This window comes from Buteo buteo, chromosome 4, assembly GCF_964188355.1.
Source record: "Buteo buteo chromosome 4, bButBut1.hap1.1, whole genome shotgun sequence".
Taxonomy (NCBI): Eukaryota; Metazoa; Chordata; class Aves; order Accipitriformes; family Accipitridae; genus Buteo; species Buteo buteo.
Genome location: NC_134174.1, coordinates 41,219,648 through 41,232,446, shown reverse-complemented (window position 1 = coordinate 41,232,446; position 12,799 = coordinate 41,219,648). Strand labels below are relative to the sequence as shown.

The window sequence follows — 12,799 nt, the reverse complement described above, 5'->3', positions numbered from 1 at the left end:
TAAAATTAATTTCTCATCCCTACTGTTGAGTTTGTTAAAGCAGTCCATATTTTTCTGTCTTTGCTTTAATACAACCCTGAATATAAAGGGAGTTTATTACAAACTCTTCCCTGCTGTTTTTTATATATTATGACACTTTTAGTCTTGACTAGGATATGGTGAGATGCAGAATAAAGCAGAAAACATTGCCTGGTACACAATCCAGGAGTTACGATTTGCTTGTTATCTGTCAGATCAAAACCAATCTGAGTGATGGTTGGAAAGACAAAATTTTGTATTTGAAACACAGTGTTAATAAAAATATAAATAAAAGCCCCACAACTATTCCTTTTGATATTTTAAAACTTTGTGGAGGTCAGTGCCTCTTCTGCTGGATGGGGTGTTATGCTCCTGACCCTTTAAAATGTCTGGAATTGCATGTAATGCTGTAGTTGAGAAGTACTTCCAACCATTGTAAACTCACTGCCACAGAAAGGAAGAGGACTCACCCACCTGCCTTGCCACTCCCCTCCCCAGGCCCTCCTTTCAGTTGGGTTTTTTCCTCTTTTTTTTTCTTCTTTCTTGGCTAGTTTTAACCCTGGGTGAGTTCCCTGCTCCAGCTCACTGCCTCAGAGCTTACCTCAGCGCACAGAGGCATTAGGGGTGGCTGAGGGGTGAGGAAAGGGTGCAGGCTTTGGGCGACCATCTCACTGACGTGCAAGTCAGATAGACCAGTCTCTGTTGATTTACCTTAAAGCTCAAATGTGTTTTACTCAAACTGCATGTTTCAAGTTTTTAATTCAGTCTTCTATATGAAACTAACATACATAATGAGCATTTATCAAGAAGTTTCTGTCAGCATCGCTAGCCAGGAAATATACTTTGTTCATTGATGAACTTTGTGATGGGGAGGTTGATTGAGAAACCCTAATTGAGATGGTCATGTAATTCACAGGTGAAAACTGAATAATAGAGACTTTCACGAACAAGTGGATAATGCATCATCTTAGGGTATTAGGTTTGTGTCGCTGCCTTCTGATTTATTTGGATATATACATATGAAAGCCAGTTTCCAGGAATGTGTGGTCTTTAATCCCTTTTTTTCTCAATTGTGTTCCTGTTATCTGTAATTTTCCTTTTATCTCTATATTTTATAGCTGCTTCCAGAACTCACAAATCCAGATGAGCTGCTTTCGTACCTGGATCCTCCTGATTTGCCAAGCAATAGCAATGATGACCTTCTGTCTCTCTTTGAGAACAACTGAAACCATATGTATTCTCCCTTCCCTTTCACTTGTTCACACGTGTGTGGCTGCACAGCGAGGAATCTTAACACTCCTTTTCCACAAGAGAAGAAAAAAAACTCACAACTTGATCCAATGGTGCACTCCCTGCTTTCTTCATCTCAGAACTGCTCTTGTCAGCTTCAAAGACTGCGAAAGTGACGGGAGAAAAAAATAAAAAAAATAAATAAATGCAGTAATCTCCGAGTCTGCCGTGCTACACGTGAGAAAGAAGCATAGACAGTTGTGCAGCTATTGGAAACCCCATTTGTTGTTCATCCTCTAGAGAGAGAGTTCTGTGATAAACATAGTGTGAAGTATCTTGGCAAAAATGAATCTTGGCAAGGGAAGAAAAGGCAACAAAATGGAACTGTCTTTAATTGACCCATCTCAGAGTGTCCTTCCAACGCGTGTTCTTCCATTTTTTTGAAACTGTATCTCCCTCCACCCCACCTCCCCTCTGCCCCCCTCCAACCACAGGTTTGTGTTGGAGCGATTGTCCTGGCCACACACAAAAAGAAAAACAAAAACACGTACAAAGCTCAGAAAAGCACAAATCCTACAGTGAAGTGGCAAAGATAGGGAAGACCTACAGGCCCATCAGAGGGAGCCAGCAGTTTAGCTAATGCGACTTCAGTAACGGAGTCCTGAGAATCTCCAGGCTGCAGCCGTGGGTGTTGGTATTTCTGCAAGTGCAGGAATCTTAACCACCTCTTTGCAGAGGATTCCTCTGGCCAAACACACAGATTGGAAACACCCAGGAAAAATAATAATAAAAGTTTGCCATGTTTAGGGATTTTTTTGTGGTTTTGGTTTCAAATCAGTACCGTTTGTGGCTGCGTTAACATCCAGCTGCTGAGGTTGCTGCAATAGATCTTTTTGCTATGTACGCCGTACGGAATGGAAAAGAGAGGGAGGGGGGATGCGAACCAAACTGTTCCTGATTATTACCTACAGCCTTCGGTGCCCTGAGCGTTTGTGTCACTGTCTTTACTGCACAATACATACATAGTAAGACAAGCTGGGTTGAAGGCAGCCAGGAAGTCATTGCAGGATGGAGGGAGAGTAACGTCACTATCTGCATAATTATTTTTAATAATCAGCTTGAGAAGGGGCATTGACATTGGACAGACATCTTGCAACTTCATTTTTGTTTTGCTTTGCGTTTCGTTTTCGTGACTGTTACGGATAATTCAGCCTTTTTCTTTTCTCCTCCTTCAGTTTCTTTTTTTAAACTTTGGCTGCCGGGATGAGCTCTTTCTCCTGAAGGACCGGGCATGGGGAGAATAAGTAACTGTTGGTAGATTGCTACTGCCCTCAAGAGACCCTGCTGCCACAATCACTGTCTTGCCCCTGTGATCTGTGCTTCTCGTGTGGTTGCTGCTCCTGCATGAGCTTCCTATTGCTTCTGTGCCCATTTCTGTGCTCTTCGTCTCTCTCTCTTTCTCTTTCTTATAAATGATGTACAGTAGCTGTGTAAGAAGTGCATGTGTGCCAACTTTGCCCTTGTGGTGCAACATTTCAGCTTTTGCCCACTGTACAGTTATTGGTTTCATTTCTTTTTATTACTAAAGCAAATTTGACCCTACTCCTTTTCCTCATCCCAAATCCAATCAAACACCCTTCGTTTGCTCGCCACAATACGTTTTAAACTGAAGTGCCAGGCAAAATTTTGTTTGTACCTGTCGGTTTGACTAGATAGCTTCCTAGCCCTCTGTGTTTAGTTTGCAATGCTGTAAATGGCATGCTCTGTGCTTACGACTCTGGATTTGCTTTCCTCACCAAAGTCATATTTGTAAATTCTTTGCGGTTTTTGTTTTATTTTGCTCTTTTTGTTAACGTTTCCCACTACTGCTGTACGTGCGTCATGATATATATATGCTAGTCAGCAGCACCTTGCTGTAGATATTAAAGGAAATGGCGGTTTAGTTCTTTTATTTTCCAGTAGGAGTATTGAATCTGTCAAACATATTATGTAGAGATGGTCCCACACTTATATTTTTCCTGTTTCAAGTTTTTTTAAGAAAGGCGCTGTTCATTATGCAAAATCAATTATTTTAAGAATTGCTATTGTAAATATCTTTGTGAATATTTTAGTATCGTCTTTGATAATATTCAACATTTTCATGATCTGGTTATACTTTTGCTGGTGTTTTTAAATACCTTGTCTGAAGATAAATATGGGTCCTTTTTTAAAAAAGAAAATTGAGGGTTCTTTAACAGAATAAGGGAGTTGTGTTTTTTTCTTTTTTTCCCCTGTTTTATTTTGATGAATTAGCTGAAATTTCATATCCATTTGTGTGATGAATGAATTGATACATCAGGCAGTACCTGGACAATCAGGGCCCAGCTCTGTCGTGGAAACATAATAATAAGTGATTGCCTAGGGAAAAAAAAAAAAACAACTAACCAACCAATATTCATGGACTGTGGTGACTGTGGGCTGGTCATGGCAGAGATTTTGTTCGTTTGCCCAAGTGAGCGGAACACCTAGCACCAGCTGTCCGAACAGGTAAAGATGCACTAAGGCAAGCAGCAAGTATGTAAGGTACCATATGTATATCACTATACTGGTGCTCCGGTCTCTGAAACTGGGGCGTGGTAACACTTAGGGATGTTGCTGGGTGGGGGAGGGAAACAGTATAGTATATTTTATTCTGCTTAGAAGTGTCTTTTTTTCTTATGTAGGCTTGACAACCTGTAGAGGTTCTCTGCAGAATATTAATGATACCTTGGTGTAATACATGGTAATATGGTTGTGGTGTGGTGCTGCTATCACACAATTCCTAGGAAGACCGTTCTTCAGTTACAGATGTGTTTTTGTAGCCATTTTACTGTAGTCATTCCCCCTGTATTTTTGCTGCGTTGTTTATATAGGTGTTGAAGTCATTTGCAGGGGTGGCTAATGATAAACTGACTTTATGCCCTTAGAGTTTGGGGTTTTTGTTCGGGGGGGGGGGGGGGATGTTTCTTAAGCCATAGGTTTGCAAATAAAGAAGATTTCTCACTATTGGTTGGAACTGGTTGCTCAGGTTTTTTTGATTGATTCTATTTAATGTTCCACCCTCCATTGATTCCTGAGCAGCTAAGTTAAGTCACCTGAAATGATTTTTCTCTTAAACACAACATTAGTATTTTAAACCAGGTATGTTAAGGATTGACCTTTTGCTAACTGGTAGTGTTTAAAATGTATCATTTAAAAGTACCTGTTGGAAAGCATAAAGGGGAAAAAAAAAACCCCACTATAGATATTAGCAATACGTTTGGAGCAGTGTTTGCATCTGCTTTGTACAGTAATAGAGAATTAAAGTGGACGGTTGACATTTTTAAGCTTACAGAAACGTTTGGTTTCTAAGCAGAACTTAAGAGAGAAAATACATTTTTTACCCATCACCCAAATGTTGGACATTTGAGACAGTTTTAAAACTTATCTGTCAGCTAAAATCAGGTACTGTATAGTGGATTCAGTATGAAAAAGCTTCTAAATGAAAATTTAGTTATTTTTTTATCTGTTCACTGCCGTATTAAAGTTTAGAGAAAAAAACCTAGCAAATAGGGTAATCACAGTCATTTCTTTTAAAGCTTAATTATTATATGAAATTCCAGTAGTATTTTTCTTCTTCTTTTTTTTGTTTGTTTACTTTTTAATTGTTTCCCTATGGAAGTTCATCTGGGAAAGAACCCACAGAGATCTACAGTTCTGCTGCCAAGACATTATTATAGGACTGACAGATACACGCCAATGTCTGCAGCGGAGACTCAAGGGACAGCTGTACATATGTAAATGACAAATAGAGACATGTTAACAGAAATGCATTCATTTTCCTTGGAATGTGCATTGTTTTTATTTCGCAGGAAAAAAAAAAGCTTGAAGCTCCATCTTATGTGGAAAATGAATCCTGTTTGTTAGCGTTTGTGGAGTCTCAGCATTTGTTTCACTTTCACTTCTGTAATATACTCTGATCCTTTGTTTTGTTTTGTTTTATCTACATGTAATATTTAGCTTACGTGTACTAGTCTATCACCTGTGTATTTTTAGGGTGCTACAGAAATAATGAAGAAAAATAAGGGGATTAAAAAAAATTGTAACCAAATTCATACTTTGTACAATTTTTGATATCACGATCAGAGAAGAATTAAAAAAAAAAAAGTACAATCTGAAGTAACATGCAAAAATGGCCATTGTCTTTGTTTGTACATTGTATGTACAGTACAATGCAATCATTTCATACTTTAAACTGGTCAGAAAAAATAATTGTGATTTTTAGTCTTGCAAAACTGTATGTAGTTAGATGATGTGACAACCTAATATTTATCTAATAAATATGTATTCAGATGAAACCTGTATATTAGGTGTTCATGTGGTTATTTTGTATTTAAAGATCAAATTATTTGACTATTGCTAGACATTTATATACTCTGTTGTAACACTGAAGTATTCTCATTTGCTCATGTTAATTTTTTTTCCTAAATAAATCTACAAAATTAAGGTCTGGCTAATTGGCAGCTGCTTTGTAAATTTTGAGTTTCTTTTTGAAATAACCAACTTCCCCTTTGCCCTCCCTGGTCTGTGTTAATGTGGAAGTCAGTTGGGCAGGATGGACCTTTTCAGGGACCAGGACTTGCTGCAGGAAGGGAAAGGGGCGAATGCCCTGGAAGAGGCACAGAATGAAAGATTATGAATGCAAATTTACTGATAAGCATGAGATCACATAGAAAAAAGTCCCTGCCGAGCAAGATATTGGCGACTTGCAGTTCAGTACGCAGGGCACTGCGTATCACCTAAACAAGTAGTACTTAAAAAATGGCCATGGCATGCACAGGTCGTGTCCCGGCAGAGTTCTGCGCCCATACTTAGCCACGGCCACATATGCCAGTCACTTTGCATCTGAGAACTTGTTTTAATAGAGAATTACTGAGTATCTCTGCATTTGTATATGGTATTTGTGGAAGTGTTTAGTCTAAACCCACCTTTGAAGTGCATTCAAATACATGGGAACAACCTAACCATTTCAGAATATCAGTATCTATACAAGTATGTAATTGAGATACAGCAATTACTCTGCAGCTCCACAAGCACACAAGTCCTTACTGTTTGTTGAGATACACACAAGTATATATACAGATATATATATATTTTTTTAAAAAAATGTAGACTAGAGATTCATTGTCTCGAAACTAGGAAAAATCATTTGTTTCTGACTCTCAACTTCAGCCTTCCTTGCTGGCACTACCCATTACAATGGGCTTTTAGGACACCATAATAAAACTGAGTTACAGGGCACTCGGTAGTGAAACAGAAAAGATATTTATCCATACCAGCCAATAACTAATGAATATTTTGGTTTTGGTGTTCTGTTTTCCTGGAAGCTCCAAAGAAGTGTCAGCAAGACATTGTGCAAACCAGCTTCGGCACTGTACAGATGGAGAAAAGTACGAAAAGCTCGAGTGATGTCCTTAAGCTCTGTACATTTTTCAAGCTTACTTTGAAGGCTGAGGAGGCTATGACAACTCTGAAAGTGGAGTTTCTCCCAGATGTCACCCAAGGAAGGATCCCAGGATAGGTACGATGTGTGTATCCAGTTGATGCTGGTGTCTCCCGTCCCGCACTCTGGCAGTGTGTCTGTGCATCATGCACTCTGTACTTCCAGGCAGCCACCTACATGAGTATCTGTCTGTGACTTCTCTGCTTATCAGTGTGCTTACCAGTTGTTGAAAAACTTCACTCTTACTTCCCTACATTTTTTCTCTACTCTTCCTAATCAGTATGGATCTCTGAATCACATTATTTTGATTGTGCACTTCATGTTCTGCTGCCATGCGCTTCATCATGCCTTTTACAGGAGCAAGAGACTGAAAACAATTAGAAACATGGAAGAAAAACCCGCTGTTTGTTTTCTGCTTGGATGATGGGGATGGGAGTCCTGTGTGTAAATATTGAAGCTTGCTTTCCTTTAAAGAAGTAAGCTAGACAGCATATGAAACAGTTGTACAACTCTCACCTGATATGTTATATATAATGCTGTTATTTGTTATCCTTCTCCATTTCCCTTTAAAACGAATTAATGTATTCTTACATTCATGTACCTAGTCTTATTTATATGTATGTTTAGCCAGAACCTACTTCTCTCTTACTGCGTAAGTTCCAAGTCTGTACAAATCTTCCTGTATTGTGAACTTCCAGTCATAAATGATTACCTTTCTTTTTTACATTTTGAATTATTACCAGCATGTCACTTTATTACAGTTTTCCACCTTCTATGTTGCTGAAATCCTACCTACTCTATGCAGGATATTACTCCTAATGCCTGCCTTTCTGTCAATGCACTATTCACATTTGTTGTCTTTAAAAGAAACACAGGATTTTTCTTGTATGAGACAGACCTCCGAAATCTTCTTCTGAGGTATCTTGTCTCCATCAGTCTACAGGATTTTCTGGGGGAACGTAAAAATAGTCCACAAGGAACCTAATCAATTATTCAATTTTATTTATAAAGTGAGCAGACAGCAATTACGTCACTACTCCTACAGGAGTTAGCATACAGCATGGTACAGATGGACTTATTGGTTTGTTTGCTACGTAGTTCATCTGCATTTCCAGAAACTCCTTGCCTAAATCATAATAATTGGTTTTCTGCTATTTAAATCAATCCTTCTGTTAGAAACATTCTCTTTTCGAAGTGTGTGGACTAGATGAGATTAAGCTATTTTCCCTGTTTATTCAATATGTCTGCTTGGTTTGTCCAATTACTGAACTCACTATATTTGTTGATAGATCCAGTTACAGTAAAGTTAGCTTCTCTAGAAACACTAGTATCTACCACTTTAAAATACACAGGTTTCTTGATGCTTTTTGGGCTTTATTAGACATTCTAAGAGTTTTGGGATTATCAGTTCTGTTTTTCCCCTAGCTCAGAGTTTTGACCAGTTACATTTTTAATTGAATCTTACAATCTAGACTTTCCTGTTTGTCCATAGTTGTTTCATGATATTGGGTTTTTGGATTTTGTTGAACTATTCTGGAACATTTAATTTCATTTGTCACCTTGTTCATGTATCGATATATCAATTATTGTGAACACGGAGACAGGTTGTTAGTTTTAATAAATTTTAACTGGTCAAACACTAGAAAAATATAAATATTTTTTAAAATATTCAGTCTGTTGTTATGGTTGCATTCTTTTTTTGTTGTCTTCATTTGGTTTGCAAAAACTATTGAAATATCCCACGCTTATTAAATGAAGTGCTGGAGTTGAAGTCTTATTGGGGCTTTAATGCATATTTAAATTTATTCAAATTTTTACCAACTATTCTTATGTTTCAAATTTATAATCAGTGCTTATTTTTTCCTGGTTTGTTACTTCTGTATTTCTTAGAATGTACATTTTTAAGACATGCAAAATCAGTGAATTTTGGACTTACCCATGTACCCATCTGATTAGCTGTCCTAGTTAGTGACTGTTGAAAATACCCTCTTCATAAAGTTATGCAGAATGTGTTGCTTCACAAGAAATCCTATCTGGCTAGCAGTTTTCCTTTCTAAATTATGAGTGATGGTCCCTCTGGGAAGAGGCATTACTTTCATATTGCCACTATCAAACTGATGGCAAAATGTGCAGGAGTGACACTGAGATGGAATCAAAAGTTTAGGAAACCTAGACTCCTAACTCCTCTGAATGCTAATAGAAATTCTTACCCTGAGCTTTTAAGTATTTCACCAAACATTTCATTATCCAAAAATGATGTTCTTCAGTTGTAAATGTGACACACGTTAATTTGCATCTGACAACTTGTTAGCTCAGATGGTGGGACATCGTATATTCAGATGATTGTCACATGCGATTATGTCATATGTCATAACATTCCATGCTAGCTAATGCAATAATGCTGGTATATGCTGATGGTAAGCAATCCGTTCTGTACTGACATAGCAAAAAAGCAGAAAGGAATCTGAGAGATTCTGTATTGCAAGGTTGGTTCCAGCAGAATTGTTAATTAGAAAAACTGGTGGAATTTTTTTTAGTCTTGCTACATCTGTGAAGCTTTTAATTTCCAGGTGATTCTTGTTCAAACTGATGCTATCTGACTATTTTTAGCTTTCAGCTCCTGTTGTGAAGTTGTACAAGTAAAAAACATGTCTCAAAACTATGATTATCGTTAGAATTAGTTTAGTGCAGACAGGATAATTCATCTTGTACAGGGTACAGAGGCAGCTGTTACCTCAAAGAGTCATCATTCAGATTTACACACAAGACAAATTCAAGGAAAACCCAAGGCTTTACCAGGCAGCTGATTAAAGGAGAGCTCTTGAGAAACAGCGTAGAGAAGGAAGGTCATGAAAACATGACAATGTAAGGAAAATAACTGTGTAGAAAGCTGCTAAATATTGGGGAGGAAAAAAGATCAGAAAGGGGACCAAACTGAACCAAAGGCCCATAAGAAAGTAATTTTAAAAAATCAAGTACTGTAGCAGGGATGGGGAATGAAAAACATATAGTTGGGAATCTGGAGTTCTGCTGGTGGCGTGCTGCACGGGACCATGCGTCCCATGCCTCTGTGAACACTGCAACCATTTCCCACTTAAGTTGCAAGTAAAATTATCTTCTAAAATGCACTTCAGCCTAGGATGTCATATTACCACTTTGTCAGTCTTAAAATGCTAAATGTATGATGTTCTTCCCCTTTCTTTCACCTGGCTGCATTTTCTAGTGTTCTTGACAGTGATTATAGGAAGTGTCAGTACTCTGTTTTTGGTTTTATCAGTTATGTGTTTGTTACCTCACAGAAACAAGACCTGGTCAATGGAGTCACACACCGAGAGAAAAGATGAGGCACGGCAGGAGCAGGTAGCGGTGAGAGAACCATGTAGGTTTCCATGCAAGCAGGTGTTGCAACAGCCTCTCGGGATGGGACGGGGAGCAATGCGGTGCTGACTTCCACTCCCCAGGAGGGAGCTGCTAGGAGTCTCCTCTAATGAGTAATTCCTGGGCAATTCCATTTCCAGTAAGATCATCCCAAGCTCCAGACTTACCTTACTCATACAAGATGAAGTAGCATGACTAATCAATTCTAAAAGTATTTCTGATACTATTACCTTGTTCCTCAGACCAGGGGTGGTACTTCACAGGTAAATAAACTGAACTGATTCCTATAAATTTCAAGTCCTGTTATAATTGAAACATCTGTGGTTTAGAATATAGAAGGGCTCCCATAACTTTTGCTGTATCTTAATGCTGTTTTGTAAGTGTGCAAAGCATCTCCTCACCCACACACAGACAAACCACCTATCTAGACGTACTGAAGCTTTGTGAGTCCACTGGGAGTAATAGCTGCATTTTTCTTGTATCCTAAAAATACGCATTTAAAATGTCCTACATGCCTCATCAGGCTGTTGTGATCTCTCTGTAAACGTTCACGGACCAGCTGTAGTGGTGTACGGACAATCTTCTGGGAAACTGCAGGCAGCTCCAAGGTGCCCTGGGCACTGCGTAAAGGCGCTGTGTAATCCAACATATTAGCAGTGAGTTTCCATACATTATGCAGGGAGATTGCTTGGTTGGAATTCATTACTCAATGTCACTCAGAACTTCTGAAATGAAAATGCTAATCATAGCTGTAAAGAGCATGAGTGGATTGAGGTTTTTCTTGTATGACTATTTGTAGGTAATTAGTATGAAGTCATGTGGGGAAACTCCTCCTTTACATACAGTGTGTGCTGGAGAGAAGGTTCATGTTGTGAGCTGGGTTACTACAAGTTCCTAAGAGGAAACCTTGATTGGGGGAAATATTTATTAGCATTTTTTCCTTTTATCTGTAAATGTACCTGTGTGGCTACTCTGTGCCCCTTGAGCTCTTGTATGATTTAATTTCACACTGCAATCACTTAATATAATGGAAAGGTCTTTCACCATCTCCCCCACTCTAGTCCCCATTCATAAATAAATGCATATCACAGATACAGATCACAGAAATCCTTTCCAGGTCTCAACTCATCATCTAGCTTAGCCAAAACCTTGAAGAAAAAATTACGCTGAGTGTTTTGAAGTGCAGCACATTGGGCTCTGCAGGTGGAGGGTGGGAATGCGCACTGCAAGTTCCTGCTCTCTCCATTTAAAATCAAGCCGAGTCCCTGTATGACCTCTCCCTCTACTAACAGTCCAGATAAGCAGAGTCCTTGAGATAACTAGGTCCCAGATGTGCAAGGGTTCTTAAAATCAATGTTGAAATCAATACCATGGGAATTGCCTGTATCACAGTATCAAGTGATGTCCATGTGAAATCCGCTTAATGGTAGATGGCTGCAGTCTGTATTTTATTTGCATGGTGTAAGTATACAGCCCCATGAAGAGCATATCGGTGCGCTGCAAAGGCGAGTTGCAGGTTCTTGCATTCTTGCAGTTGGTAGGTTGCAAAATGTGATCCTGCCACAGCTGCCAAGATCAATCCAACAGCAGCAATCCAAGATTGAATAATACAGTTAACCTACATTCCCGTGTCACAAACAAGTAGGCATGCAGTCGGACATGTCACCTTTTTATCAGTGCAGTGTCGATCTGCTGGGACGTAGCACCATTTCCAGCCCCTTAAAATGAAAATCCCCCAATTTAGGTCATGTTTCAAGCATTTAGTCCTTCTGTTTCTTTAGAAGTGTCACTTCAACTGCTGTTGTTTCCTGTCCATCTTGGCACAATGGTGGTAATATTTACTGAGTTACTTCAGTCCTGTTTATGAAGACTTTTAAGTTGTAAGCAATGTATCAATATGAAATACTGTTATTGTATCATTTAAGGTTATTTTTCTTATGCAGGAATTTCTCTGCTAGGACATAAGAAGGGTCCTTTAATAGGTGTGTTTCTAAAAATACCTATTTAGAAACTTGTATCAAAAGGGTCCTCCTTGTTTATCTGTCTGTAACTTCTGTATTGTCTTTTGAGGTTGGGGGAAGGGAGAGAGAATGATGACATCTGTAGGGTGGGTACCCATCTTCCTGACAGCTCTGCTGAAGCATCTATCTTGACTTTTGTCTGTGCCGCCACATTCTGTTGCCTATCTTGTATAGCGCAGGGACGCCAGGTGCACTTGTTTTCTAGCCAAATGTACTTATCTCCTAGCCAGATTTTGAAGAACTTCAATGATGAACATATCTTCCAACAGATGTGTTCAAAGTTCCTCTAAAATCATTTCAGTTTGCTGAGCTAGCTCTGTGCCTCATTTGGTAGTGATCTAGGGTGGTCTTTGACAGAGTTGTTGGAGCATTTTTTCTGTCCTTCTTGGAGAGTGACCTCTATCTCACAAGTTCCTAGTCATACTCTATGCATGAGCTTTAATTCATCTGACTGTGCAGAAGTAGACCATAACGAGTGATTTAGTAGCTTTATTGCATAAGCCTAGAGATAATAATTCAGTCCATATTCCCAAATAAAGAAATCACCACCGTGAAAGAAAGCGAGTTGTTCTGCCTTCTCACCAACGCCTGCAAATGAGAACTGCATTGTTTGCTCTACCAAAGACATGTGTTAACTCTTAGCAAGAGTTCA

General features: G+C 38.9%; 1 protein-coding gene across 8 annotated transcripts in view; it reads left to right on the top strand.

Annotated features, from left to right (window-relative positions):
• The window catches only part of ZMIZ1 (zinc finger MIZ-type containing 1), a 363,572-nt gene extending 357,804 nt beyond the window's left edge, over positions 1–5,768 (top strand). For all 8 annotated transcript variants that reach the window (XM_075025637.1, XM_075025638.1, XM_075025644.1 and 5 more), the window contains one exon: positions 1,137–5,768. In XM_075025637.1, coding sequence (XP_074881738.1) covers positions 1,137–1,244 — 108 coding nt within the window. In that variant the 3' untranslated portion in view covers positions 1,245–5,768. The remainder of the gene's footprint in view (positions 1–1,136) is intronic.
• Positions 5,769–12,799: the final 7,031 nt, after the last annotated feature.